This window comes from Hemibagrus wyckioides, linkage group LG02 (assembly GCF_019097595.1).
Source record: "Hemibagrus wyckioides isolate EC202008001 linkage group LG02, SWU_Hwy_1.0, whole genome shotgun sequence".
In the NCBI taxonomy this organism is placed as follows: Eukaryota; Metazoa; Chordata; class Actinopteri; order Siluriformes; family Bagridae; genus Hemibagrus; species Hemibagrus wyckioides.
The window spans coordinates 14,354,597-14,373,477 of record NC_080711.1 but is presented as its reverse complement, the minus strand read 5'-3'; the positions used below and the strand labels follow the sequence as shown (position 1 = coordinate 14,373,477).

Sequence of the window (18,881 nt, the reverse complement as noted above, 5' to 3'; positions counted from 1 at the left end):
AGTGGCTCAATAATATTTAGATCTGGTGACTGTGCAGGCCATGGGAGATGTTCAACTTCACTTTCATGTTCATCAAACCACTCTGTCACCAGTCTTGCTATGTGTATTGGTGCATTATCATCCTGATACACGGCACCGCCTTCAGGATACAATGTTTGAACCATTGGGTGCACATGGTCCTCCAGAATGGTTCGGTAGTCCTTGGCAGTGACGCGCCCATCTAGCACAAGTATTGGGCCTAGGGAATGCCATGATATTGCAGCCCAAACCATCACTGATCCACCCCCATTCTTCACTCTGGGCATGCAACAGTCTGGGTGGTACGCTTCTTTGGGGCTTCTCCACACCGTAACTCTCCCGGATGTGGGAAAGACAGTGAAGGTGGACTCATCAGAGAACAATACATGTTTCACATTGTCCACAGCCCAAGATTTTCGCTGCTGGCACCATTGAAACTGACGTTTGGCATTGGCACGAGTGACCAAAGTTTGGCTATAGCAGCCCGGCCATGTACATTGACCCTGTGGAGCTCCCGACGGACAGTTTTGGTGGAAACAGGAGAGTTGATGTGCACATTTAATTCTGCAGTGAGTTGGGCAGCTGTGGTTTTAAGTTTTTTGGATACAATCCGGGTTAGCACCCGGACATCCCTTTCAGACAGCTTCCTCTTGCGTCCACAGTTACTCCTGTTGGATGTGGTTTGTCCTTCTTGGTGGTATGCTGACATTACCCTGGATACCGTGGCTCCTGATACATCACAAAGACTTGCTGTCTTGAAAATATTGCAATGCACCAACAATTTGTCCTCTTTTGAACTCTGATATGTCGCCCATAATGTTGTGTGCATTGCAATATTTTAAGCAAAACTGTGCTATTACTCTGCTAATTAAACCTTCACACTCGGCTCTTACTGGTGGAATGTGCAATCAATGAAGATTGGTCACCAGGCTGGTCATATTTAGCCATGAAACCTCCAACACTAAATTGGCCAGTGTTTCAGTTTCATTGTCCAACCCCTGTATATATATATATATATATATATATTATAATAGCAATAATCCTTAAGAGCCACATTTATGTTATGGTATATTTTAACTGGAGTAAAATGGATTTGGAAGTGTCAGTGCCGAGGAATTTTGGTGAGTCTCTAGAGAAAGACTAATGCCACTTTAATGAAATGAGGCAAAGACTATCCACAGATTACTCCTAGCTGCCATGCTGTCCAACAAAATACTAAAATTTCAGTATAGATAATAAGATTTGATGGCCAGAGGTTTCATGGCCTGGCTATAACTTGTGCATTTTTTTAAAAAGGTTTTCAAACCTATCTCATAATATTTAAATCAAATGTATAAACAGCTTGATTTGGTTTGATTTCATTTATAATTAGAGGTCATGCGATGATTACTTATGAGATGCTGCTCTTCTTGTTTTTTTATGCCTCTTCCTCTAGGTGATGGAGATATTATGCTTTCAGGTTCTCCCAACATCTGTCTGTGCATCCTTCTGTCTGTCCAGGACTTAGAGTCTTAAAATGCTTGTAGGATTAATATAGCATGTTATCATTCTAACCGTATATAGTTTTTAATAGTTTCCTTACTCTTCGAGGTTTACTGTATAATAAGGATATTTCCAACATGCAAATCAGTGCCACTGACTTTTGTTTGTGATTTTTTTAGAATGCAGTCAAATATAACAGTAAATAATGGTGAAAAATAGTAACTTGTGATTCTAGCAGTCATCAGCAGCTATCATCTTTCTCATAACGACACATCTAGATTTTTTCAGTTGGTGCCTTTAAAGGATTTCATTTTAATGGGTGTGGCAGTGGTTTATTATTGATTATTGTTAAAGCTGATTATTTTTATTTTATCCACCAAGAACTAAAAGTATAAAGTGTCATTTAAAGATATTTTGCAAAAACCTAATGCACTCAGCATAAATACTCAGGATGAAGAAATGTTACTGCACAGTTACAAAAATCAGAGGCCACATTTTATGTCCAATATATCACTCATATCAAGAGTTTATAACAGTGATATAAAGGTTTAAAGCAATTCAAATGATCCACTTGACAAATGGTTTAATAAATGTCACTCAGCCCACCAGCAAAATGCAAGCACAATTACAATTACTTTATCAGACAGATATTAGACATCAATAAAATATCATTAAAACCATGGCAATTCTTAAAACATGGATTACATTTTTTTGCTAGCTTAGAGTGTTGACAATTTAACATGACCTTCCTTTGGCATGACAAACAACAAGTCGTAATCTCAAACCCGCTCAGGAGCACATTTGTTCAATATAAACAAGATTAGCATGTTTAACATAAACAGCAGTGTTTACCACCCTCACCCACCCCTCACTCCACCAACAAGGATTACTGCAATCACCATGTAGACCCTGCAGAATTGTACTTCCTACAAAGACTTTTTCAAAAGCTAAAGAAAGCTAAAGAAATTTGAGCTGCTACAGAAACTGCTGGTGCTGTTGTACATAGCCACCACTGAAATATCTCCTCACATCTTCCATATCCATCTGGTTCAGTTCTGCACCTTGTAAGCTATAGCACATTATGAAACAGTGAAGAGAAAATCACTACTGGCCAGCTCTCCCCCTCATAGACTTGTATTTGTAGACGGCTAGATTACAGCATTGACTGTCCCGGTTAGGAACAGGCAGCTTTTCATGTTTTTCTGGATCTGCCAGACTGCTGCTCATTAATATAATAAGTAAGAACAAATAAAATCACACCAAATTATAAACATTCTACCTTTGTCAAGGGCTCCCCACTGTACTATACACAAGCAAAATAACTTCGGATGCAGGCTCAGACTAGTAAAATCTTGATGAAAAATTGCAGGATAGCCAAGCTGTTATTGTAGATGAATGAACGTATGAATCATTGCAAGTCGCTGCGTGTTTGTTGTCACACACCACCAGTAAATGTAATGCGATGAAAACATATTATGTCATGTTGTTTTCCTTTTATCCTTTTTTTAAGATTTTATTTCCCTGCCTTATCCTGGTATGTGTGAAAAAGATGTAATTGGTAAACACAGAGAGACAGACAGACAGCATTATTTCCCTCCTGTAAGAGAAACGGAATCAGAATGAAAGACCCTGTTGATATTTTATTGTTGCAGACTTGTTTAATGGCTGTTTGGTGTTTTTAGTAAAAGACTAGGGATTCGTAAAGAAAAAAAAAAAAACAGATTTGTAGTTGAAAGTTGAAAAGTGACAGTGCAATTTTAATGACTGCTCCTTGAACTCCTGAGTAGGTTATTTTAATTAGAGTAAAAAGTCTGACAGTTTAAACTGTACATATACATAAAGGTGACAAAGTAAAAACCTGAATTAATAAATGGAAGTACTACTGGACCTCTGCTGCGTTTAAGCAATTAACATCCTACTGGACTCTGTGGCATACATTTAAAAATCCATAAAATAGAAGAGTGGATATATCCACCATCCATACATCCATCCATTTTCTGTAGCACTTATCCTACACATGGTCATAGGACTTGGGACAGCCTGGACAAGGTGTCAACCCATCACCCAGGCACAATCACAGACATACAGTACAGACGCTCACACGGCCATAGAGACAACTTAGAGATGTCCATCAGCCTACAACTAGGGAGGAAAACCTAGGGAGTACCTGAAGAAAAACCTCAAAGCATGGAGTGAACATGCAAACTCTGCACACGGGGCAGAGACAGGAATCAAACCCCCAAGCATGGAAGTGTGAGGCAAAGGTGCTAACCACAAAGCCTCCACTATGCTCCCTATGAATATATATATAAAAAAGCAATTTTACACTGAGATAGCAAAAAAAAAGTGACTAGAAAATGGATTTATTATTAGGGCATGAACGGCAGGAGCTTCAGTGAACAGGAAGAGGGAGCAAAATGACATCTGTCGGATGTCATCCATATTCCTTCCATCTGTGGGAAAGACATCAGAAAACACTTGGAAATTGTGATCGAAAACTCACTAACTGTGATGTTCATGCATTATCATTTACCGTGATGTTCATGCATTATTGCAATATACTCTTCTCCAGGTGACTGAAAATGACCGTAGTATTCATCTGTCCAATGTGTTTCCAGACACACTAAAGCATTAAATCTCGTTCACTTGACTTGAAATTTTGAAAACTTATCTCAGCCTTGCGGTTCAGTATTAATATGAGAGATTTAAATGGTGTAGTGAAATGTAGTGGGTAGGAGGAGGCAGGCAAAAAAAAATACAAGAAGCTCTTGTGTAGAGAGAAACAGATCAACAGGCAATCCAATCTCATGACCAATTCACAGGGTTTCTAACAAAATGGATGGATGTCAATTGATTTAATACAAATGAAGAAACTGGAAAGGGTATGACTGCTAAACCCAGCACAGCAGTAAGGCAAAGATTTGCTCTCTCTGCTACTGTACTACGCCCCCAGCCTGCAACCACATCACACATCGCTATTCATTACTATTCAGAGAGAGAGAGAGAGAGAGAGAGAGAGAGAGAGAGAGAGAGAGAGATGGAAATAGGAAAATCTAGTATTGTGTCAAGTATATAGAAGGACAAAGGGAAAAGACAAAGTCTTCATTTCTTATGTCCATCTTTGGAAGGAAGCATTTAATAAAAAGAGTAATTAAGTAATTAATGAATCAGCTGCCTCTCTCTCAATCTCTCTCTCTCTTACATTTGCTGCAGTATCTCATTGCTGTTAAACTAACAATTATTCATCACTTAGAGCTCTGTCAAAATATGGAGAATAAAGCAGATGAATCTTGCTTAACACAATTATTTTTTCACACTAAGCACATATGGTCCACAAACTACACACCACATAACAGTCCATCACTGGTTCTCCTCATCAGGATTGATTTAATGCCGATGCTTCTATTGTATAACATTTTCGTATCACTCACTCTTGTAGGACACACAGGTGCAGAGTCTCATTTCTATATGTAACTCTCTTAGTGTTCTTCCTACAACTACCTCGGACCTCAGACTTTTAGTCAGATAGTTACAAGGTGCCTATCAGCCCACCTGAAATTGATGGATGCAGTAGGGAAAACATTTTTGCTTTATAAGCAAAAGAATAGCAGCACTTGATATAGCTGTCATATCTCCAAACCAACAAAAGAAAGTGAAACATACAAGAGAAAAAAAAATCTTATTTCTTAAATTACAACTCACAGAGAAATCGTCTAAAGGGCTTTTCACACTTATAACCCCAGGTTATCATCGCTCTAGACTCCACTTTTAACCTGGGGTAGAGGAACGTTTCACACTTCTAATTTAGAAGTATGATTAGCACCTCTCTTTACACGGGATCCAAAGCAGCATTAGCACTGGTTTTACAGTGTGTTAACCTCGCAATGCAGTGCTAAACGTGTAAAAGTGTGAAATGATGCAGCGTTAAAATGTTAAGACAAGATGCTTAGCAACAGACACCCAATCGGACCCTGAACAGCGTATGCCTTATATCACATGCTTTGCACAGTCACAGAAACCACACCTGTTGTGTAAACAGTAGTTGCAGCATTTCAGGGGGAAAAAACAAAATAGTAATGTTTGTTTAGTAAAGATAGAAATTGCATTAGTAAAAGGAAAAGAAGAGTTATGGTCAGAAAAATCTGTTCATGACAGTGGATGGCCAAGTCAGAAATAAAAATATTTTTTCAGTTCATTGTCTGTACCGTGTATCCGATCTATCCTCAGGTCATGTGGAGCCTGTGCCTATCTCAGGCATCATCGGGCATCAAGGCAGGATACACCCTGGACGGAGTGCCAACCCATCGCAGGGCACACACACACTCATTCACTCACACAATCACACACACTATGGGCAATTTTGAGGCTCCAATCAACCTAGTAGCATGTCTTTGGACTGTGGGAGGAAACCGGAGCACCCGGAGGAAACCCACCAAGCACGGGGAAAACATGCAAACTCCACACACACATAATATGAGTATTTAAAAAAACTGATAAAAAATAGCGGTACATTGATTATAAAATGGCCAAAAAAGATTACAAAGCTGTGAAATATGACAATGCCTGTCCAGACACACAACAGCACTTTGAGAAACAGACGTGTCCTTTTTCTGATTTGAAAGTGTGAAACAAGCCGGTATTTAAAGCGGTCACAGGGCTACTAACACTGCAGATATGCTAAGAAGTACCCAGGATTTAGGAATGTACAGTGTGAAATGTCAGATTCTGAATATCCAGTATTAATCGTTAACCATGGGGAAAATAAGAGCATTGTGAAATGTGAAACAAGATAACCCAGGATTCTATTATTTCATTTATAATGACCCAGGATAACTATTTCAGGTGTGAAAAGCCTATCAACACTTGCAGTAAACACTGTGTGTGGTTACGTTTTCTAAAATCTCATTATCTTATCCATCTCTTGTACTGCCTGCTAGTCATAGTGCAATACTCAAACTAGCCTGCTAGTGAAAAAATAAAAACTGCAAGAGAAATGCGACAGTCACGACACTCACCATATTACTAATGCAAGCTAACTTCCAAGCTCTCAATGTCAGCAGTGTTTCACAGAATTTCACACTGTTCACCTATTCAGCATAGAGCTGTTGTTTTTCGCATTTTGGCCGCATCCCCCTTGAGTACTGCTGATTCACTCTCCTAAATTTTGCACATATATGAACTTTGTTGTGGCGCTTTTGAGTTTGTGAGTGCATTTGTGTGTTTATATGCAGGAGAGAGGGTGAAATGTGATAAACCACTTTCATAAATGCAGTGTTGCTGGCACACAGGAATCAGAGCACTGGATTTCTCCTGACCCTCCCAATTACCATTATGACACTGAATCAATCACAGTGTGAAGAGTAGATCGCTCTCATCACTCTGTGTGTGTGTGTGTGTGTCTAGCATTGTGTGCCTGTAATCATGCCTGTGCTGTAGCAACATCAGCTTACAAGATGATCCATTTGCAAAATTATTCAATTTACTGACCCAGTCTAGCCTTTTCCACAGAAACATAATGGGCGAAGGCCAGAAGGTATAATATATTGTATATATTTTTGCTCTTTGTTGACAAGAATGGAACTCAATGTGGTCTTCTGCTGTTGTCTATCCTGTTCAAGGTACAACATCTAGTGCAACCTGAGATGCTTTTCTACTTTTTTACACATTAGTATGGGGAGGTTATTTGAATCTTCCTGTCAACATGAATAAGTATGGCCACCCCTACACACACACACATATCAACATCCACCAGTACCCACCATCAGTACCAGTTTCTGTGTAAACTGTGCCTTAAAATTGCTAGAGATCAGTAGTTTCTGAAATACTCAATCCACCCTGTCTGCCATCCATGCCATAGTTAAAGTCATTCTGATATTTGATATTAACACAAACTGAAGATCTTGACCTGTACTTAAATGACTGCATGCACTACGAGGCTGCTAATTAGTTAATTAATTGCACAAATAAGTAGGTGTACAGGTGTAATTATTATTACAATGGTCATTGCATATGGCCAAAGCATATGAAAGATAACACCAATAAAGATTAATATTACATGAGCAAGACATGATTTCTTGTCACTAAATAGTCACTAAATAGTCACTTTCTTGTCACTAAAGCAAAACTACTTAATTCCAGCTGATTGTCTGCTTTGTTGGTGAAGGTTGGGTATTGTCAGTTGCTCCTCTACAGCTGCAGTGTGTGAAGAAAATGAGAAAATGCAAATATTACCCATATCATGAATATGCACAAGGTGATTACTAATGCAGCAGTTTATCAGCTTGGCTGCAATTTGAAGTTACTAGCTAGCACTCACAGGGTACTTAATGTCCAAGCATTAATAGGGAATGAGAATGTTTTACCTTCTCTGTATGGCTTTGTTCTCTCATAAATTACTGCTGCCCTGACACCCCCCTCCCATCCCCCTTCTATTTGTCTTCACATCATCTGACTCCACACTGTGTTTATTTGGAATGTTATCCATATTAGGTTTATTAATGTCTTAGTGGATTAATAAATAAAATGTGTGTGTTTTTTTAATGGGACAAAATATATTGAGCACTCATTAACATACGCATCACAACAATGCTAAACAATGTGTGGCAAACAAAGAGAGAGAGAGATTCATAGACATCCAAGACAAAGGCTTTCACAGATAATGGGTGGATATTAAAAAATTTACCAACCAGTACCAACTGTCATAAAACTTCTTGTTATAAAACCGCTGAGTAATGCATCTCTTCATGACAGAAAAGTGCTTTTCTTGGTCACAGAAGTGTTTCTTGGGACACAGAAGTGTTTTTCCACAACTAATCTATCAATCTGCCACTACTTTATGTTAGTGATAACCTCGTCATCAAGTATCTACTCAGCTAGCTAGCTGTTTCAAAGTGTTCTAGTAATTACAGCTAGCTATTACAGCTAATAATCCATTTATAATCCTGTTTATGGTTCAGTCAGAATTACAAATATTGGTATGAAGGCTAATCAGTTCCATAATAATTGTTTATATTCAACCAATGAATCCAGTTCAATTCAAAACAATATGATATAATAATCTTACAGTACAATGTTCAATGCCACTATACAATTTTCTTGATTTTATATTTATAGATATTTGAGATGAATCTGCTAGAATATAATTTGACTTACATTTAGAATCTGGGGTAAACCTACTATTCATTTGCAAATGATGATGAAGTAGAGAAATGATTATTCTAAACATCAGTGTTGGGGCAAATCCCATTGGTAGCCTATTGCACATCCTGTTAAAATATTTTTAAGAATTGTTTTTTACACCTAGGTTTTCTGTCCTTCCTGTCCAATTGTGATAGACAATCAATTATAACTGATATTAATTGGATAAGGAACATTGCCTTTATTTCTTTCAATCGTTGGCTTTTAATTTAATGCATTGATCCAAATCGTTAAACCCTTATTACTCACCCTAACAATGTTTGTGTCAGTATATACTCCTTTAACATCATTTTGATTTGAAAATCTGTGTGTGTGTGTGTGTGTGTATACAGTCTGCAGCCATAAAACCATAGAGACCGTTCCTTAATAAACAAATCTGAAATCCCCCACAGTACCAAATCCTTAAACCTCATTTTCACTTAGCTCTAGTGAATCAGTTTCTTCATGCTGTTCTTTCTAAACACTAATAAAAAACTAGCTGAAAATTGACTAATAGCTGTGTACCTTCAGTGCGAATGGTGAAGGGAGAGTCTCCGAGCCGTTTGGCCGAGAACTGGCCCCCCAGAGAGGTCATTAGGAAGCACAGGCTGAAGAAGCCGAGCCCTACCACGAAAATCCTGCCGAGGACGAGAGAAGAAAAGATATTAGTTCAGCCATTATTGTGGCACAAGCTCGAAAAGGACAAAGGGCTGTCAGGAAATTGAACAGTTTTAATCGTAATATATAGTTATTTCATGGTTTAAATAATAATGGTTGGTACAAAGCTATTGTATGCCTGCTCTGTAACCTGCTCTTTGTATCAAGCCAAAGAGATTTTCTGTCACATGCACAAATTATTATTATAGGATGTATAAATTTATGTGGATGCTTAGTGTAGTTTGTAAACAGGCTTTTCTGTATAATTAAAGTAGTAAGTGCACCCCTTTTTGGAAGAAAAACAATATTGTAGATCATATACACGTTTGGCTGAAACAATATCATTATTATTTAAAATGTTAAACTACTGCTGATATACAGTTGTATGCAAAAGGCAAGTTTTACTGATTTATTAACACAATCTCATACTATTTTTAGTACATAACAATACAGTTATTTTAAATATGATAAACATTAACAAAAAAAAGAGAAAGAAATTAAATAGTAATTGTGGCATGTGTGTAATTTTGGACATCTTGCTAAGACAGAACAGTAACACTCCCCTCGGGCAAATATCACAGCCTGCAAACACTTTATCCAGCCAGCTACTGTACAAGTCTTTAATTCCTGTTTAATGAATTTTCACCCACTATTCCTTGAAGAATTCTTCTAGTTGTGAGATATTCTTGGGCCATCTTGCATGCACTACATTTTTAAGAACCAACCACATTTTCACTGATGTTTAAGTCAGGGGACTGTGAGCCATTCCGAAAGCTCCTGCTTGCGTTTCTTGAAGTAGTTTATGGTGGATTTTTTGTTTTCTTTTGGATTACTGTCATATTGTAGGAGAATGTCTATTTTACAGTTTCTTGACTGACTGTGTCAGCCTTTCTTCCAGGATGTACAGATAATTTTTAGAATCTTTTCTTCCATCTACCGGTGCACTGGTTCCTGTACCACTGTCTGTGCCTCACTCTTAATGCATAATAGATCCACCTCCATACTTAACAGCTGGCAAGGTGATCTTTTCATCAATGCTTTGACTTCTTCCTCCAAACAAACCATCCAGCATTTGAGTCCTGTCATTTGGTAATGTTGCTTTCCTTTTTCTTGGTCTTCTACATCTTGCCTTTGCTTCCAAAATTCCCCTTAAGAAATAGTAGTTTAATGACAATTTGGACAACGGAAATTGTGAAGTGAACACTCTCCTCTTTCTTCTTATAGACTCCCTCTGCTTCGCAGGAATAAACTAACTTCAATTTAGATCCTCGTGTTTGTTTACTTAGCACAAGGTTTAAACAGTGAGAAAATTGATTACAGTCTGGAATTCTTATATATCTAAGTAACAAGTCCTAATGAATGAATTATAGCCTAACAAGCACATTTGTTTCTGTAGTTTTCGAATTTACTATTGTATGTTGTTTTTTCCTATATAACTGTGCATTAAGTAACTATGAATTAAAAAACTTTAAAAATATTTTTCTGCAGCAGATGTATTCACGTCTTTGTTGCATACAACTGTATGAGCAAATATAGGGGGCCTTTCCTGAAAAAGGTTTGTAACACTATGCTCTATAATTAACCAGTGAAACCCTTCTTAATTAAAGTAATATGTAAAGTCGTTTGTAAATAACATGACCTTTTAGTTATCCGCGAAGTGCTTTGAAAGCACCCTTATTTTTAATCTAAAACAATTGTGCAGACAGATCCGAAGCTCATACAGCTGTAAAAGTTCAGTCAGTAGGCAGTACTCCCTCCTGTTGGACAAGGAAGCTCAGACAAATTAGCCTGATGGTGGTTGGGTACAAGAGATATCCTTAGTCTTAGTCTCACCATGCAGCCCCTGACAGCGTTAAGCCTCTGGTGAACTTATTGACACAGTGCTGTTGTGTCATGAACACAGCTACAAAAATCAATAGGCAATCGGGATAGCTTGCATGAAATAAAAATAAGCCGCTGGATATATGCCTCATCCTCATACACACCTCTTGAAACCCATCTACAGCTTCTCTAAATAATTCTCAGCAATTCATTTAGAAATGGTTAGGTACCGGCTGACTGATCGTGTGGATTTCCTCTCTAAGTCTATTTGCTACTGCCAGTTGCTCACCCACAGCCCATAGGTGAAGAAGATTTCGTCTCAGAGCAATGTGAAAATGTAAAATGATATCTAATTGCTTCGACAAAATCAGGTGGCCTTTTGAGAATAACAGAGAGCAAAAAACACGCAATCCTTACAAAATGTGTGAACAGAACAGTTCCTAACCAGAAAAAAAGGGGGTAACAAAAACACAACTGATACACACATACATGAAAGACTGCTTGTGCTTGTGTGACTGGGCATTGTGTTACTTTGTTATTTAGTTAGTTATTTGTAATATGTTAATGAACCCACCATAAAGTGCCACTTTTAACAATAAAACTCTAAGCAAGACAATAATGCACAAAAGCAGTGCTGAGAAAAAAACACACACAAAATGTACAACAATACATCTGTACATACTAAAAGAAAGTGTTTTGTTGAATAGGCAAGGAAAAAAAGCTACAAAAATACAAATAATATTTTACACTCCATTTGCTTACAGGATAAAACAGTTGGTAGCTTCATTTCAAAATAATCTGATAAGTTTTCTATATTATATCTGAGCAGATGCCACACCTGATGTCTGATGGAAGGGAAATGATTAGCCAAGTGAAAAATCAAATGATTTTCAGTTTCAGGAATCAGGTGTGGCTTCTGCTTGATTGGGCTGAAATGTACATACAGATAAACAGTATGTGACCAGTGCCTTAAAAAATTGTGCTCACTGAAACTCAAATTGGTGCAACCCCCCCCCCCCCACCCCCAGAAATAAATGGTTTTCGTGATATTATCAATAAGAAATGTGTTTCTAAAAGTTTTTAAGTGCTGTTCAGCAAAAAGTAGATGAAATGCCCCCTATGTGTTATTAATCCTAAAAGTAGCCCTACAGCACACATCACCAGTTTATTCTGCAGACTCCTGTATCATTACAGGTGCTTTCTCATAACATTTAACAGACCAGTTTGTACATAACTCATGAACTGGTTTCCAAAAGCTATAGCTCTACTGCAAGTACAGCAAACTGAACAAACACTCCTCACCTGAAGGGCTTGAACGTCAGAAGGCATCTTCTCACCACAGTCATGCCGTCGCTGTTAAAAGCCATCATTTTGGAGAGGGTAATAATAAATCATGCGGTCCATCAGCTGCGTATTTTCGCGTCAAACATAGTTTATCTTCCCGAGTCAAGTGTCGCTGTATTGTGTGTTGTTTCTCGGTTGGGTACCGGAGACTTCTTGGATGCGTGAACAGTGGGCGCTGAACAAAAAAAGAGCAATGCCGTTTAGTCCAAAGAGTGACAGGCAGAAAGTATTTACAGAGTCTTTCGGCTGCGATGTTAAGTGTTTAGCGAAGACATTCGACTGATAATCTCGTAGAGGCAAAACGCAAAGTTCCATCTTACAACCAACAGCAAAGGAGCCACGATTCTCCCTAAAGGGAACGCATCTATCATCTGCCCTACTGCGCAAAGAGCGAGCGGCTCAGGTAAACTGTCGAGCGCACAGCGCCATCACTCGCCTGAATACAGAGCCTGGAATAGACACACACACACGTTCTCTCTCTCTCTCTCTCTCTCTCTCTCTCTCTCTCTCTCTCTCTCTCTCTGTCTCTCTCTCTCTCTCTGTTAATCTCTCTCTCTCTCTCTCTCTCTCTCTCTCTCATTTGCAGTATCTCAAAAATGAATTTGCAGCACTGCCACTTTAATTCCACTCAAGTCTGCTGCTTATATGTACAATGTGTACACACACACACACACACACACGTTGGCTTAAACTTCATGGAGCTTTCATATTTTCCTCATGCTTTGGGGGTTTCCTCTGAGTACTCTGATTTCTGCCTCAGTTCAAAGACATGTAGGCTGATTGTCTATAGTGTGTGACTGAGTGTATGTGCATTGGGTTGGAATCAATGTTTCATTGAGTGTATGTGCATCGGTCCAAGGTGTCAACTGCCTTGTGCCCCAAGTCCCTTGTGATGGACTCTAGACAACCCTGTGTAGGATAGGCATTACAGAAAATGCTTGTAGAGAAAATGTGTATATATGTGTTGGTGGCAGGAAAAATAGACAAGCATAAGTTTTGGCACCTTGATGCGTGTGGGAAGTGAAGGCTAGTCTGTCTGGGATGATTCCACACAAGAGCCACTGCAGCACACATTGCTGAAAAAAGTTAATGCTGGCTATGATAGAAAGGTGAAGGAATTAAATTACTTTTTAATATACTTTACCTCTCTGTACTGCTGTAATAGGTGAATTTCTCTCTCTCTCTCTTTCTCTCTCTCTCTCTCTCTGTCTCTCTCTCTCTCTTTATAAATGTGAAAGAGGAAACTATTAATAATGGTTAGGTTAGGTAAGGTTAGGTTATGTTAGGTTAGGGGTTAAGAGGTAGTTAAAAGGTCGGACAAATAGCACTAAATTGTGTCTTTGCTTGCCTTTGGGCTAGTACCTTTGTACCTTTAATATCTTTTTAGTTTAATATATGGTTAATTTTAGCTAAATACAGATTTAATGGAGCTGAAATCTTTTAAAATAGTTTTTCTTATTGTGAAAAGTAAAAGAAAAGGTAGAGCTAGAGCTAATATTATTTAGAAACTATATTCAGATATTGTGTGTGTGTGTGAATATTATTTTATTTTATTTTAATTTTATGTAGCATTGTAGGTGAAATACTGCAAATCTAGCACAATATCCACCACACTTTAAATGCTCAAGCTTCAGTATGCTTTTAAATCTAGCTGTTGCTGCATTGACGTAAAATACAGTGTTCAGTTACCTTAGACTTCTGTTCTTCTGTTAAATTTCCAGAGTCTTATGCAAGCAGCTTATTTGATCTTATCCACACAGATACACACACACACACACACACACACACACACTGGCCTTTTGTATATGAGCTTCAGTAAACTACTTCAGGCTCACAACACATTAAATTAAACAAAATATTGTTTTTATAGTGGTGATCAACAGAGCATATGCTTGGGATATAACACATTCACTGTGTATCTTCCCAGCATGGGAGGGTGCTGGCAAGCATAGCCTGACATACCACATACTACTTGTAGCACAACCTGCCTGCGTATATGAGTGCTGGAGCGGTCCTGAATACTTCATCAATACGGAGAGATTCTTTTGGTCATTTGGTCAGATTGAACAGGACTCTAAAATATGGGTCTCAAACTCAAATTCTGCTTAGTCATGTCTGCACTTTTGGGAGATCCTGATAGGGTGAAAAAATATGTCAAAAGAAAAATAGCGTCATACAAACAAAATGTATAACAATACATCTGTACATTCTAAAAAAAAGTATAGTGGTTTGATGAAATAGGGAAGGAATACAAGGACTAAAAAATACTGGACACTCCCTTTGCTTACTGGATTAGATAACAGAGGGTTGGTACCTTCCATTTAAAAATAATCTAATAAAATAGATAGATAGATAGATAGATAGATAGATAGATAGATAGATAGATAGATAGACAGACAGACAGACAGATAGACAGACAGACAGACAGACAGATAGATAGATAGATAGATAGATAGATAGATAGATAGACAGACAGACAGACAGACAGACAGACAGACAGACAGATAGATAGATAGATAGATAGATAGATAGATAGATAGATAGATAGATAGATAGATAGATAGACACAAAAAAGAAACCATTAAAGTATATGCAGAATACTGATTACAATAAAAGTATTTTTAGAATGGATTCCTTTCTTTAATCACATTGTACACAGAGATATGGAGGTGTGAAACTGTGAACTAACTTACTGGAGTCTTTTTTTTTTCACGGCAACATTATTAATTAATTAATTATGGAACAATCGCATGATGGAAGACTTAAAAGATTAAATAAGGATTTTTTCTCACTACCACTCTTAGTGCCGTTCGACATCCAGCTAAACTGCATGGGTAGCAATTTAATTGTACAGAATAGGAAATCAATTGTAATTTTATTTTGTATTTTTCCTCATCTCACTGACTTTTTAAGCCACCAATAGCAAAATACTCACACCATGTGTTTCTGAATCGCTTAAGACGTGAGTGTGTCTTACATCAAGCACAGCACACAGGTGTTGATTTGAACCTACATTTCAGACCTCTGTCAAGCCAGCCTCAATAGAAGCTAAAGTGCATGAACAGTATATATGGCAGATAACTACTCTTCCGGTAACCTATGTTATAGATCTGTTGTGGATTTTGTATAGTGTGAAAATGTTGAGCAGTAGTGTACTTCAGGTCATTTCTTTGCATGGGCCAAATAAAATGAGGCTGTGAGCCAAAATATGTGGTTCTTGTATCCTGCTTTTCCACTGACACAGGGAAAGTGTTGGCTAGAACACGGGTTCCAGTCATTGGGACACACTGGTTTGCAAAATCTTATCTTTTCCCTACCTACCTGATCCAATTGATCAGTTCATTATTAGGTCCTTAATGAGTTTCCTAGGTGTGTTGCAGATAGAAAATTCATTAGGGAGTCATTTACAGTGCAGTGACCAGTCATTGTTCTCACCTCTTATCAGAGAGCACATGGATACTAAATCCGCAGATACATCTGGAAGACTCTTGCAGGCTACCAGATTTCAGGCTAATGACCTGCCAGCTGAGCCACCATGTTCAGCTCAACAGTGCCCGAGGATGTGTTTGGTTTGGTCTCTGCCATCTCGCAGACAACACTGACAGACTCATTGCAGCCATTCTAAAGATGGCCTAAGTAGGGTTTGTAGGATAAATTCAACACATAACACCTAATGTGAGGATCCTAAAACTGATGACGGCGACTGCAGAGGAGTAAGGGAGTAAGGGAGCTTTGGGCTTTTTAGATGTGGGCTGTCTGTTAAGTCTCCTTGTTTTAGTGAAACTGCAGCAATCACTGTTCTAGTCCCACTCTCATCATTTGTAAAAAGCCTGCTTGTGAAGTTTTAGATTTATCCAACAAACATTCTGTAGTCCTGGTCTAGTCAGGGAAGTTAACTGGATGAATTATTGATACAGAGCATAAGAGGTAGAATTTTTTCTAATTCTAGTGCTACAAAACGAATTCTTCAGGGATAAGTTGAAGGAGCTGCAATTATGAAGGAATCAGTCAAGCTTTAAGTGATACAATCTTTAAAGGCAAAGAAGATTAACTAACTGAGTGTAACACAGAGTGTGGTTTGCATGAAGAATTGGTAACGCGAAAGCTGCCATGTGGACCCGGAAGCACATGGTGGTACCAAAGCCAAGACTACATATAGGAGGTGGTGTGAGTTCAGTTGCATTGGAACTGTGCCATGATTCCAGTCAATGTGAACGCAACTCGTACTCGGGTCTGCATTTTTTCAAGAAGTAAAGTCATGACATCATTAGTTTCCACAACAACCATGTACATAAAGAAAGAAGTCTATGTTGTCATATATACAATATAGCACAGTGAAACTCCTTTCTTTCCAGCTGGTTAGGAAGGTCAGAGTGAAGGGTCAGAGTGGGTTAAAGGCGGTTTGGCAATGCTGGGGCTTTAACCTTCTGATCAGTAACCTTGAGTCTTAACTGTTGAGCCACCACTGCCCTGTAGAGGCAAGGGAATGTTGTGGGACAAGGAAGAGGTGAGATGCCCTAAATAGTACCAAAACAGCATAAAAACAAAAAAGTATAGTGAGTCATGTTGTGCACATTTGTGATGATGTAAGAGGAACACAAATGCACCAAGATTCAATAAAATCAAGTCTGAAACCAGACCAATGCTGCGGGGGTGCCGGGAATAATCACACTCAGATTCGGACAGAACAAACATGCCCAGTGTGAAAATCACCTCAGATAAAATTAGTGATACTTGGTGAGGATTATTTTTCATATTAGTAGACTGTGTCTCTTAGTAATTGCCTTAGAATATTAGGTGAACATCTTAGACTGCTATCTAAACAGCCGAAACTACAAACAGCCACAAATCCAGTTCAATAGTTGAGACAGACGTATGAATATTTTTGGCACAAAAGGAAAATAACACCATTTTTAGTTTATGGGCTTGTGCTACTGAGACTTTATGGCAAAAAAGGAGGCTGTGTTTGATGGCTCCATCTTGTCTGCCCACGCTAAAGAGAAAAGAGAATGTTGTTACATATTTGGACAGAATTACAGAAAACCAAAGATGCTCACAAGAAGAGAAAGAAAAAAAAATGCTCATACTTTTTATGAGCTCATCTTTCTAAATGAGAGAAAATAATGTGCAAACAAATAAACTACGAATCATTTCTCACATTTGATGTCTTTTTATGCCCACGGATCATATGCTTCTCTCATACTGAATTGGTGAGGGAAGTATATATTTAGTCTAGAATATCTTATATATTACTTGGCTGATACATGTAGATAAATGGGCTACTATGATAAATAGCCCATGAAAGCTTGTCCTAATTATGTCCACAAACATACCTAGGTCTTTTGCAGGTCTTTTTCCACAATCACCCACACTGCCAACCAATCCTCAAGTGCAGTTGCATGATCCAATATAGCCTTCTCACACACTTCCACACACTCATTAGTGCTTTCTTCTTTTTCTCTTCTGAGAGGAGACATACCTTAGTGAGTCATTTTGTGAATGACTTTGTTTTCTCCGGTTTCATAACGATTAAATTAAAGCATTGCTCAGGCAAATCAATCCCTAAGATTGGACAAATTGAAAGTGTGTTAGTCCACAACATATCCCTATGCTTAGAGACACTTGATTCGCTCGATCATAGCAGATAATTACCAGGTTTAGTAGGAGTGTTAGAGCAAGAAAATAATCAGCAAACTGTGCTGGACTCTATAATCCTAGAACTGTAGTGCATCACATACACCAATCTACAAAGTAAAACTAAGCTATGCTAAGACCTGTTTTTTTTTATAATACTTTCTGGTGTTAGTCTATTAGACATTTGATTTCTTAAATGCACATCATTTGGTCTGGGAATAAAAAACGATTTTGCAACTGTTACCAGGGACATAGGAAGACATTTTGCATTGGGGTTGTTGGTTTACAGAGTATAGTTAGTATACAGAAATTTCATTTTGCTAAAAACTGATATCCTCTTTTGTGAGATGATGGTTTTGATTTGTTTAGACAATTACGAAGCTGTCTTGCATGTTTCAGATCAACTCCTGCACCCACAACCATCTACATTCCCCAGAACACACTGAGGACTACAAACACAGCCACCTAAGACTACAATCTCTTCAACAACCACAGACCTTCTCACGTTCACATTCACCTGATTACTAATCACACACTCATACCTGTACACAATCACACACTCTTATATAAAGGCCTCACAAACAATTACTCACTGTGATATAATACTTAGTGTGTCCCTGCCTAAACTCACCAAGCTGTATTTTCTAATGCATTGTTACTCTGGTTCTGACATTGTTTGATTATCATCTGTAATTCAGGAGTTTAGAAATCGCCTGACCATGTTTTCATAGACACTTTTTTTTTCTTGC

At 38.2% G+C, this 18,881-nt stretch overlaps 1 protein-coding gene across 1 annotated transcript in view; it reads right to left on the bottom strand.

Annotated features, from left to right (window-relative positions):
• Window positions 1-12,922, bottom strand: part of LOC131363224 (alpha-1,6-mannosylglycoprotein 6-beta-N-acetylglucosaminyltransferase B) — an 88,750-nt gene extending 75,828 nt beyond the window's left edge. The window contains exons 1-2 of the mRNA XM_058405546.1: window positions 12,457-12,922; window positions 9,202-9,314 (exon numbers count right to left, since the gene is read on the bottom strand). Of these exons, the coding sequence (XP_058261529.1) occupies window positions 9,202-9,314; window positions 12,457-12,524 (181 nt within the window). The 5' untranslated portion in view covers window positions 12,525-12,922. The remainder of the gene's footprint in view (window positions 1-9,201; window positions 9,315-12,456) is intronic.
• Between the last annotated feature and the right edge of the window lie 5,959 nt (window positions 12,923-18,881).